Source organism: Hibiscus syriacus, unplaced genomic scaffold (assembly GCF_006381635.1).
Source record: "Hibiscus syriacus cultivar Baekdansim isolate YM2019G1 unplaced genomic scaffold, ASM638163v2 tig00110858_pilon, whole genome shotgun sequence".
In the NCBI taxonomy this organism is placed as follows: Eukaryota; Viridiplantae; Streptophyta; class Magnoliopsida; order Malvales; family Malvaceae; genus Hibiscus; species Hibiscus syriacus.
Window position 1 is genome coordinate 1,301,526 of NW_024062890.1, and position 12,335 is coordinate 1,313,860.

General features: G+C 36.4%; 2 protein-coding genes, 1 long non-coding RNA gene and 1 pseudogene across 3 annotated transcripts; 3 read left to right on the plus strand and 1 right to left on the minus strand.

Annotated features, from left to right (window-relative positions):
• Positions 1-681: 681 nt before the first annotated feature.
• Positions 682-1,219, plus strand: LOC120143523. Its single transcript, XR_005517947.1, has 3 exons — positions 682-924; positions 1,006-1,038; positions 1,142-1,219. It is a non-coding gene; the product is annotated as an uncharacterized LOC120143523 (long non-coding RNA).
• Positions 1,220-2,828: 1,609 nt separating this feature from the next.
• On the plus strand, positions 2,829-4,686 carry LOC120143608 (annotated as a pseudogene).
• Positions 4,687-6,428: 1,742 nt separating this feature from the next.
• LOC120143628 (60S ribosomal protein L23-like) lies at positions 6,429-8,143 on the plus strand. Its single transcript, XM_039157906.1, has 4 exons — positions 6,429-6,550; positions 6,633-6,917; positions 7,186-7,227; positions 7,923-8,143. The coding sequence occupies exons 1-4, from the start codon at positions 6,538-6,540 to the stop codon at positions 8,003-8,005; spliced, it is 423 nt and encodes a 140-aa protein (XP_039013837.1). The 5' UTR covers positions 6,429-6,537; the 3' UTR covers positions 8,006-8,143.
• A 1,814-nt stretch (positions 8,144-9,957) lies between these two features.
• On the minus strand, positions 9,958-11,965 carry LOC120143511 (pentatricopeptide repeat-containing protein At2g41080-like). The gene is given in 2 exon segments (XM_039157818.1): positions 9,958-10,005; positions 10,007-11,965. Coding segments are annotated over 2 exon segments (2,001 nt in total). The 5' UTR covers positions 11,960-11,965.
• Positions 11,966-12,335: the final 370 nt, after the last annotated feature.

Genomic DNA, 12,335 nt, shown 5'->3' on the forward strand with positions numbered 1-12,335 from the left:
AAACACTATAAAAATAAGAATAATTGATCTTCAAGGGTGTGGTTTGGTAAGGTAAAAATATGAACTGGCTTCTTTTTGCATGCAATCATGGAGGTTTTGGCTTTTAGTTTCTTACTGAATTATCTCAATGTATAGAAGTGTATTAATTAAAGGATGCATGTGGATCTTCGTCTTTGGATCTCATTTATTCTTCTTCATTTAGTTATGTATTCCCTATTATTTGTGGATTGTTTTGCTCTCTCGCTGCTACTTATCTACTTTTATTCCTGGGCTGCTACTGATGTTCTGGGGTCGAGCGTTCGATCGAGTCAAGTCAAATTTCATGTTATTCGAGCTGACTAGTTGCATTTTAATTTAAATTTTTGAAATTTTCGAGTCAGTTTATTTGAGTTTAGTAATTTTAATATTATGATGTTTTTGATTTCTATATGAACCATAAATGTTGTTCATATTTTTTCGTATGTGATATAAATATATGATACAAAGTAGAGGGACTCGACTCAAAATTAATAATCCACTAATTATTAAAATTTTGGAGTTATTTGAGTTCTACTATAGAACTCGACCCAAAAATTTTCGAATTGAGTTGAGTTTATAAAATTATGAGTCGAGGTTTTTCGAGTCGAGTAGAAAAAATTGATTTTTTGAGTCAAGTCGAGTTTTGTTTACCCCTAGTGATGTTATCTACTCTCTCTTCTCACAAATGGAAAATGTAGGTAATATTGTCTTACAGGCTGAGAAAGCATCATGGCACCAAACCCCCGAGTTGTGCAGGCCTTCCGTGCAATGGGAAATAGGAATTGTGAGCAAAAAGTGAAACCGGTGTGAAGAGACTTCTAAATATATATGATAAAATTGGGAGCTAATTGAATCTGAAAATTATAGAGTTCTTGCTGTGCTATCTTTGATGAGGAGGATAGTAAGGTACACTTTCCTCTATAATCTGTTTCAGTTCAGTTTTAAGTCATAACTTGTTGTGTTTTTTGATACGGTCTTGCTTTTCAGGTTCCAGAACCTGAAAAAGACGAGAAATGCATCGTATGTGACTCATCTCTAACTTTGCTACTACAGAAAATTTCTTTTTTCCTGTTATCATCATCCATCCGTATGACCTGCTATGGTTGATTGTGTTACCTAGCAGGATGGAGATATTGGAGATGAAGGTTCAGTACTTGATGAGCCTGTAGGCCATTAAAAAGATTGAGAAAACTAGGTGAGGCTTCTTCTTCAAAGGAAGGCAACCCAAATATGACTGGAACGTTTTTAGAAAGGTCTAGACTTGAGGAGGATGCACTACCTCCTACTTTTCAACAGCAGTCACTTCAGTGCAATGTTGGAAAAAGGACAGAATTCTTGCCTGTTTCACCTCGGCCTGCCTCAGCTGTTCCTGTTTCACCCCATCATGGTGGTAGGATGCTTCATCTGGTCCTGTTCATCTCAGCTTGCCTCCCCTGCTCCTGTTTCACCCATCATGTAGTCAGAATAAAGGGAACCAACTATAGAACCTAGGCCTTTGGCATGGTAGGAAGATATGAACAAAATTCACATTCGTCTCAAAATGCAGTTTAGTATTAAAGGAAAAGAACCAATGTTACCTTACGATGCTTCGAAAGGGAAAGGTCTCAAAGAGTCTCTCTTTCCTTGTGCATTAAAGATCCGGAACCTGAACTTGTATTTCCTAAGAAAAGGGTGCTGATACTCTTGCTCTGATTATGCCCAAGGAAGAGCCATTTACCGATGAGATGCCACAGGATGCGGTTCCTATTGCAGTTATTCATCCAGGTAAATATTTCCCATATGTACATATTGTTTGTTTTCCTCCCCCTCCTTGATTCACTTTTCGTTGCAAACCAATGTTCGATTACTGATTAGCTGATGCAGTTCTCAAGCATCTAAATTAATTATTATGTACATGTTATGAATTTATATATATCGGTGCTGTGAAATGTATAGGCTTGTAGTGAATTGTTTAAATGTTTCTTGATTTAATTCATAATGCAGTAGGGAACCGGTGTTTTGAGAACGCTGTAAAAGTTCCTTTTGATGGTAATTTTGCAATCCCTTGTATGTTCACTTTCAGTGTGCATGGTTTGTCCATTGTGCTTTTCCAATTTACTCAAAAATTGCAGGGAAATGAAGAACAATGATGATGAATGTGCCATGTTTGACATTGTATTAGATATATACTTCAAACCTGCTAACTTTGCTGAGCATAATCTCTGCAATTGATCCTAATCTGCTGTACGTAATTCCATATCTGAGATAGACAATATGCTAATTAGCATCTATAACTGTAACTTGTTGGATATTAAAATTGTTATCAATCTTTTTCTTAATTTTTTTGTTATTTCCAAATAGTTTTAATCCTTTAATTAATTAGTTACTATAATGCTTTTTTTAATAGATTCCTTAGTGGAAGAGATTTGGCAATTAGGGAATTTTCAACGGGAAAATCAAATTGGCAGGAACCTCCCGAATCCTTGCATACAGATGAAACGTAGGTGCTGGTGCTTCAGCTTCAATGAGTGAGAGGCATACCAACTGTGAGCTTGCCACTGTTCCTGTTGAAACCGCTTCTAGAGTAGAAATAGCACTTCGCCGTTAGGTGAGGTAAAGATTTCTGTAAGCTACAACAATCTGCTCTTGGAAGACAGAGTTTCCAATGCCTACCATAGATGAACTAAGAGAACTGATGGAACAGAGATGTCTCGATCATACAAAATAAATCATTGGCCCAAATTTTGATCTCATCAAAATTCTGAACGACATGTGAGTGCATCTCCGAATTGGCGACTAATTCCTCTAACCAATCACAGGAAGGTGATGTGATGCCGGCTCTTGATGTGTTGAGGGGATCTCCTGCAAGGAATACTTCTGATTCTGAGAGCAAAATGGAAAATGTTTACATGCTAGCTAGATTGTCAAATGGATCTTTCAATGTTCAGCATTCTTCAAATGGATGTGCAGACGATGTAGGAGGGAAGGAATTGCTGGTTCTTCCACGGCAGGAACTTACTCTTAATGAATTAAGGTGGCTTCATGATGCAAGTGACATAACCAAGGGAGGAGAAAAAGTTAAAATTTCATGGGTAAATGAAATAAATAAGATTTTCCACCATTTCATATATATCAGAGAATCTGGTATTTCAAAATGCCCATGTTAGTTTTTCTCTTTACGGAATTGGAGATGAAAGTTGTTGTCCGACATGTTTCGGGGATTGTCTCTTGTCTGAGCTGCCTTGTGGATGTGCTTGTCAAGCTGACAGAAAATTTGCATACTCTTCAGCAGGTGTTCTTGAGGAGGACTTCTTAGAAGAGTGCATTTCTATGACTCGTGATCCTCAACATCAATCTCTCCTTTATTGTACAGAATGCCCGGTTGAGAGATCAAAAAAGGGGGACTTTCCCAAACCTTAAGGGGCACTTGAAGAGAAAAGTTGTCAAAGAATGTTGGAGCAAATGTGGCTGCAATAAGCGTGTGGCAACAGGGTGGTTCAGAGAGGTCTAAATTACAAATTGCAGGTTTGGTTTATCCTAGTCTTGTACAAATTCTGGTCCGTGTGATCATTACGTTGCTTTTCAACTTAAGGCACTCCCTTGAATTTTTCTTCAATGACTGTTAGGTTTTCTTAACGCCTGGTGGAAAAGATTGGGGCCTCAGAACCCTTGAGAAACTTCCCAAAGGAGCTTTTGTTTGCGAGTTTGTCGGAGAAATACTCACCATCTCCGAGTTTTATGCTAGGGACACAGAGAAACATACTTTTCCTATCCTGTTGGATGCTTATTGGGGGTTGAAGGGAGTTTCCAAGGATGAAGAAGCCCTCTGTTTGGATGCCACATGTTACGGAAATGTTGCTAGGTTCATCAATCATAGGTAGACTTTCTTTGGCCTTTAACTTTTGCCTACTATGGTCTTCAAAAGATGTCAATTGCTTTAGCCTTTCTCTTTGTTGTGTGTTTCTGTAAGGTTAGTAATTGGTTTTGATGACATCAATGAAGATTACCTGCAAGATTGTCTCATTTTCCTTTATATATATATTGTTTTAATAACTGTTATAGGTCCGGTATAGGACGGAAAACTCATCAGAAGAAATATCTGACACCTTCAATTAATTGACATTTAAAAATATCCAATTCTTTTTGTTTCTTATTTTGCTAGGTGCTTAGATGCAAACTTGATTGAAATTCCGGTTGAAGTGGAGACTCCAGATCTTCATTACTATCATGTATGAAATACTGGTTTAGTCCACCTTCCTAGTTCTATTTGTTTTACTTCAAATCATTGCAATGGCAAATCTAATTGAGCATTTACTGTGTACAGCTAGCCTTTCACAACAAGAGAAGTTCATGCGCTTGAAGAGCTAACATGGGTGAGTATTCTCATACATCGAATGATGATTATTCGTATGCGGTATTGGAAGCAAACAGAATCAGCTCATGCTTTTTTTCCTCTGTCCCTATTAAGAGGCTATACATTCTGCAGCAGGATTATGATATTGCCTTTGATGATCTTGATCATCCTGTCAAGGCTTTCCAGTGCAGAGTGGCAGTAAGTTTTGCAGGAATATGAAACGCTGGGCTAGTAAGTAATCGTCATGTATAATCTGTAGAAAAATGTTTCGTTTTCTCGTGTTGAAATAAATTTTGGCACATTAAATGCTCTAACCCTTTGAAAGTGCAACCATAATATCCAACTCAATTTGTAATTCTTTTCATGTTCCAAACCCTACCCTTGTAACTTGATTCCATGAGAACATTGATGCTAAAAATCATATATTATTTCTGTAATTACTACGACAATACAAACGATCTTCTTTCTATGGTGCAGGGTCTAAATCTGCAACAATCACCAGATGAACTGGTTCTATGTCATGAAAAATTTTCGCCATTTTTTGGAAGAAATATGTTTCAAGTGGGAAGCTCAAGGCACTTATTTTGTGGTAGCTTTTTCATGGTTTAAATATTGACAAAGTGGAAGCTGGTAGCCTTGATTAAACGGTTTTTTTCTTGGTTAACCCCTCGCCATGGTTTCTAACAAGCTCATAGACATACCATGGTTTTGATGTGAATACCGAACAATATAGGTTCTTCTTTTTGTGTTAGCAACTGCAGGAGTTGAACTGGAATCAAAACTCAATGAACATGAATTCTAGTAAATATATATACTTGCTTTTATGTTTGGATAAACGCATCTGTGGTCATTACCACTAATGTTTGAGCAAGTTTATTTTTTCACAGTAAGGTTTGAAAATTTACTTTGGGGTCACTAATGTTATAGTTTGTCTTTAAAATGATCATCAACGTTATCGTTTATTACAAAATGGTCACTCCGTCACTAACTCTCCCTAACCTGATGACAAGGACAGAGCTAGAAAATTTGTTTTGAATGTCATATTTAAAAATTATATGAAGAATTCTTTTATGTGGGTAAAAAGTTTGAGGGTCTCACCTACCATTAAGCATGTTTTTTAATTTACCAACATCCACTCTATCTCACTCTTGTTATCCTTAAAAGATAAAAATACACCTCCCAATCATAAATAATAAAAATACAAAAACTCTCAAAATTCAAGATTTTTTATTTTTAAATTAAGTAAAATTATTTTTAAGAAAATATGACTTCATATAACATTTGTTTATGTTCGTTTGTTAAACTAAATAAACGAGTATGAACAAATTTTTTTATGTTAATTAATAAATAAACGAACACACATATAGTTGTGTTCAATTCGTTTATGTTCACAAACAAGCCCGTTTATCAACTCGTTCATTTATGTTCATGAACAAACTTGTTTACCAGTTCTCTTTTTCCTTTAATTTTTTTTTACATTTGAAATATTGGTGAAAGCAGGGACTAAATTGAACATAGGTCAAAGTTAAAATCTAAATTGCAAATTTTAAGGAATTTATGCTACTAAAACTAAAAATTGAACATACAAGTGAACGATAAACGAACAGTAAATGAACAAAAAATGAACACGTTCACAAACATTAAACGAACATGTTCGTGAACAATAAGTAAATGAAAACGAACAACTTGAAGGATAAATAAACAAACACAATATTAAAATTTTAGACGAACACGAATCAAACATGAACACCTTCAAAAATAAACAAACGAACACGAACATAATCTTATTCGTTCAAGCTCGGTTCATTTACACCCCTACTTTTTAGTATTTTATGAGTAATGAGTACTTTATATATAATGTGCTTGAGGGTCATATTAAGTTCTTTTTCTTAGTTTGAAAATCACATTAAATATAAAAAATAGTTTGAAACTTGGAAGTCATATTGATTATTTTAGAAAAGTTTAAGAGTCTCAGTTATCATTAAGCCTTAAAATAATAATAATACATGGACAAATTAAAGAGAAAAAATTAGTACAAGTGCGAAAATGAATTAGGCTAAAAGAGGAGAAAAGAATTATTATACCATTCTCGGACAAAACCCTGGGACAGATTTTATTTAAGATTCAGAAGTAAGCCTCGCTGAAGAAAAGAGGCAAACGGAAGAGTAGAGAAGGGCCGATCCAAAATGTCGAAGCGAGGTAAAACTTTCCCTCACTTTTCATCTCACCTAACAAACCCACGACCGATATCAACAATTCGTTTTCTTTTAATTTGCAATAGGAAGGGGAGGTAGCGCGGGGAACAAGTTCAGAATGTCGCTGGGTTTACCGGTGGCGGCTACGGTGAACTGCGCCGACAATACGGGAGCCAAGAACCTTTACATCATTTCAGTCAAAGGAATCAAAGGGCGTCTCAACAGGCTCCCATCGGCTTGCGTCGGGGACATGGTCATGGCCACCGTCAAAAAGGGGAAGCCCGATTTGAGGAAGAAGGTTTTGCCGGCCGTCATCGTCCGACAACGCAAACCTTGGCGTAGAAAGGACGGCGTCTACATGTACTTCGAAGGTCCAAAATCCAAACAATTCCTTTGTTTACCCATTTTTTTTCTTTATATTTTTCTTTGTTGCTTCTTTAATAATGGGATAGCTGATTTTGATTTTTTGGTTGCTCTTAATGGGAAGCATAGATGTGTTTTAAACAGCATGATGCTGTTGTTTATCTATTGCATCGTGTTACCTGTCTGCTTGTACAATTGGTTAAGTTATTACTATGTAGAAGTAATATTTATGTGTTTTAAGTTGGACTTAGCTTGGGTTTATCTATCTGTTTGCAGATAATGCTGGTGTCATTGTCAACCCCAAGGGGGAAATGAAAGGTAATTCAACCCATTTTCATTCTATTTTGATGTTTCAGTTAGACTACTATTGCTTATTGAATATTGGGGGTTTCAAATGAAGTGTTTTTATTTTTGGCTAAATTCTGGGAAATATGAATATGCGGATGTGTCTAAAATACAACTGGTTAATATAAGGTTAAAAAAACGGCTGAAATCGGTTGGAACTAAAAACTTACCAAGAGTGTAACATTTTAGAGTAATCTTGGTAACACTTTAGGTTGAAACTGAAAATATTACGTTATCCATAAATGTATAACTATTCTGGTTGCAATTTAAAAAGTTACCATCAAGACATTCTCCCTTGCAACTGAAATTATTACCAATTGTCTAACTTTTTTAGAGTAGATAAGTAACATTTTAGGTTAAAACTTGCATCAATGTAACATTTTCATTTGTAAACCAAAATTATTACCGATTGTATAATTTTTAACATTTTAGTTGAAACCCGCCTCAAATTAACGTTAGGTTAGGCCACCTTTCATATGCTCGTGACCACAGTTTAACAGTATATCACTGATGTAGTAAAGAATATAATCTTTATGCTTCCAAGTTGACATAGAACCTCCGAACATAGTTTATCTTTTCAATATGCATGTTGCAGAAAGTGATATACTGTTGTCTTGTTGAATTTGATATTTGAAACTCTTTTGGTTTAATTGATTTGGTGTTTTCAGGATCTGCTATCACCGGTCCCATCGGAAAGGAGTGTGCTGACCTGTGGCCTAGAATTGCAAGTGCTGCCAATGCTATCGTGTGAAAGATTTTCATGGTTTTGTTTGCTACTATTCTTAGAACATGTTTTGAGAGGTTTTGATTAGACAATGGTATATCTAGTTGTCTAAAACTTGTTTCTTAGTTTCATTTTATGGATATGGTATTACAACAGTTTTAGTATGCTTCCATTGCTCTTTTCAGCTCAAGTAAAACTAAACAAACATCAATCAATATGATGACGCTTTTGAACATCACAAAATCCACCTTTCAAGTTTTCTGATATACCAATTTTCATGGTTAGGATAGTTTTCCTCAGAACTTGGGAACCCTAGTTCAATTTTGCTGGAATCTGCCATTGGCTTCCACAATCAGCATTTTTGCATGATAATCGTAATCAAATCGGAATTTATAAAATACTTGTGATATATGTCGGTTTGAGCATAAAAATGATATATATACTGGTTAAATCTCTGAGTAAGTTGAAACAATTCCGTTTACTAGTCAAAATATAGAATTGTTGTATAAATTTTAGAGAAAATAACCTCAGTGACCAAAAATCTCAGATAATATACGATTTTGACTAATTTTTTTTGGATTTTCGAAAATGACAAACAAAATCGCAATGCGATCTCTAATTCGCATTGCGATCTCCACTATCGCAAATTTGCGTTGCATTTTGCGTTGCGATTTTTCATTTCGCGTTACGATTTTTCAGTTCGTGTTGCGATAGTTTAAAATCGCATCGCGTTGCGATTTTCCAAATTCGTTGCGATAGTCTACAGTTGTCAAAATTCTTGTGATAGTTAAAAAAAAATTTTGTTTCTCTAAAAAGATAGTATCCGCGCGGACGTGTTGATGACACGTACGACCACGACCCGACCCGCCCGAGACGGACGACGGCGGCGGCGGCTCGCGAGAGTCCCCCTTGTTCTCTATCACTCAACAAGGAAGTGAGAAAGCCAAGCCTTAAATACTATTCCCAATAGTGTTTCCAATACTATGTGGGATTTGAGCATTACCAACACTTGTTCCCAATACTATGTGGGATTGAGCCTTAAATAGTGATATTATTTTTGAATGTTTTGCTTAAAATTGCAATAATCGCGATTGATTGTAGATTGACTTTTAATTATGACATATTTAATCGTATAATACTAATGCAATTGGTTGCTAATTCAGTTGTTTTAAGGTGCATGATTGTTAATTGTTTCCTGAATAATCACATTGTATTGGAAACAAGTGTTGGTAATACTCAATCCCACATAGTATTGGAAACACTATTGGGAATGGTATTTAAGACTTGGCTTTCCCACTTTCTTGTTGAGTGATAGAGAACAAGGGGGACTCTCGCGCGCCGCCGCCGTCCGTCTCAGGTCGTGGTCGTGGTCGTGGTCGTGGTAGTATGTGTCTTCGACACGTCCGCGCGGATACTATCTTTTTAGAGAAAATTCTTAAGAAACAAAATCTTTTTTTTTTAACTATCACAACGAATTTTCGCAACGAATTTGGAAAATCGCAACGACAACTGTAGACTATCGCAACGCGAAATGGAAAATCACGGTGCGATTTTTAACTATCGCAACGCGAAATGGAAAATCGCGTTGCGATTTTCAACTATCGCAACGTGAATTTGCGATAGTGGAGATCGCATTGCGATTTTGTTGGTTATTTTCGCAAATCTAATAAAAGTTGGTCAAAATCGTTTATTATCTAGAATGTTTGGTCACTGAGGTTATTTTCTCTAAATTCTAATACCTATTACATTACTGTTTCAACTTTGATATCAAAATTCATACATTCGATCTTTCTTTCCTTTGTTTCAATTTCTTCATGCGTTTTGGTAATGGTGAATTAGGTTAGTACATAATCACTAATGAACATGATTCAAATCTCTTTCCGCAACTAAAAGATAATTGAAATCCAAAGCACTTGACTGGATTAAAATTAAGAAGAAAAATTCCCGTATCAGCTATAAAGGGTGGCTGCAAAACCCTATCACCAATAATCTCTACAAGAACATTTTCCATTTTGGAAATGATGAAAATCTACTAGTATCTCGAACAATAATCTCTCTATTTTTGATCTCTGATATGATCTTAATAGCGACATGGCAGTCACTGCAGATCCTCAAATTCTTCATCACCCTTATAGGAGTACCAGCAGGTGTATTCATTAAAGCAAATGCAATGGCCATTTTTTCGCTATGGTGACTCAAGCTGCATTCTTTCTCCTCATTATCCATATCATGTAGAACTAAACTTGTGTCGGGCACGTATCCGTGTAACTTCATCTCCGCAGTCAGTTCCTTCAAATACGAATCAATCTCTTCCGATTGTGGGTGTGCTTTATCACTCATGCAAAACTGATGAACTTGATTCTTGATTTCCAACCAACTTACACCAGGCTCTTTCTTCACTCTTCTATCTCTCATGATTTTTCTTACCTCGGAAACACTGTGCCAACTTTTCTCAGATGCATGGATGTTTGCAAGGAGAACATAGGAAGCTGAATCCTGAGGATCAAACTTAAGCACTTCTTCAGCTACTCGTCTTGCCATGTCGGCGTTCTTGTGGATCTTACATGCTGATAACAAAGTTTTCCATATGATAGCATCTCCTTTCACCGGCATCGATCTTATCATAGCTTCTGATTCATTCAAACAGCCAGCCCGACCGAGCAAATCAACTATGCAAGTATAGTGTTGTACCCCAGGCTTTATTCCATACTTCTTTGTCATCAATTTAAAGAACTCAAGTCCTTTATCTTTAAGCCCAAAGTGGCTGCAAGCATAAAGCAAGCTCAAGAAAGTAACATCATTTGGCTCCAATCCTTCTTTCTCCATCTTCTCAAACAACTCAACAGCTTCCACTCCTCGTCCATGAAACCCATATGCAGCAATCATCGAGCTCCATGACACATGATCTGCTACTTCACATTTCAAGAAAACCTTAATAGAATCTTCCAAGCAACCACACCTTGAATACATACTAATTAAAGTACTTATCACGCCGGCATCCGAACTTGCACCAGTTTTAATCACATCAACATGAATCTGCTGACCTTGTCCTAACGTTGCCAACTCCGAACATGAACTGAGCACGCTAACAAATGTAATTTTATCAGGTCTGAAACCAGCCATTTTCATCATACAATAAAGGGCCAGCACACTCTCAGAATACCCATTTTGAGCGTTCCCTGCAATGAGAGTATTCCAAGCAACCACATTCCGAATCGGCATTGATTTAATTACCCTTTCCCCTTCTTCTAAACTTCCACACTTCATATACATATGAGCCAAAGAACTCCCAACAACTAAATGAAACCCAAATCCGCATTTCACCACGCAACAATGAACTTGTCTCCCAACTAACAAAGCCTTCAAACCAGCACACCCTCTGAGAACACTAGAAAGAGTGAAGTCATCAGGGCTGAACCCCGAAACATGCATTTCTCTAAACAAACATAGTCCCTCCTCGTTATACTCGAACTGGATAAAACCCGCAACAACCGCATTCCAAGTGGCGACATTTCTTTCAGGCATTTCATCGAACAACTTTCTGGCACCATCCAAGTCCCCAACAAGCAGATACCCATTAATCAAAATGTTACGAGACATGACATTCTTTACAACCATAACATTATATAAGGAAACGGCAGCTTGTAAGTTGCCGAATTTGCAGTACATGTTCAGCAAGTGGTTTGATATAAACCTGTCTTTTGAAGACCCAGATGTGACTACTAGGGAATGAAGCTGTTTCCCGAGAAATGGCGAGTTTTGGGATATGCAAGATTGAATGAGGTGAGAAAACAGAGGTGGATCCGCCCATATCTGACGATGGTACCTATCAAAGGCCTGCTTTGTGAGTCCTTTGGAGCAGAGATTGGTGAATTCAAAGGTGAAACTAGGGGCAGCATCAGAGGCGGCGTTCGTAGAAAAAAAACGAAAGGAAGAAGAGAAACGTAAGTAACTGCTGGGACAATACGTACCCCGACCCATGGGATCGAGACCCTACCGATTATGTCATGTTCCTATATAGCAAACTTGGTTCTAAAATTTTAATTTATTTTACAAAATTCTTAATTAAAAGATATATAAATAATTATAAAACTTAAAAATATTTTAGCAGGCCAATGAATAGTGATATAAATAAATAAAGTGTTTGATGAATTATTCGTGAACCGTTCATATAATATTTATATGTGTTTATTTATTAAGTTAAATAAATAAGTGTAAATAAATATTTTATACCAGTTTAATATACGAAAAAATATAAATAAATATATATATATCAATTTGTTTACGTTTACAGAGAAAATCAAATTGTTTATAAGCTTGTTTACCTCTCATGCGAATTAAACATGTATATGCGCAC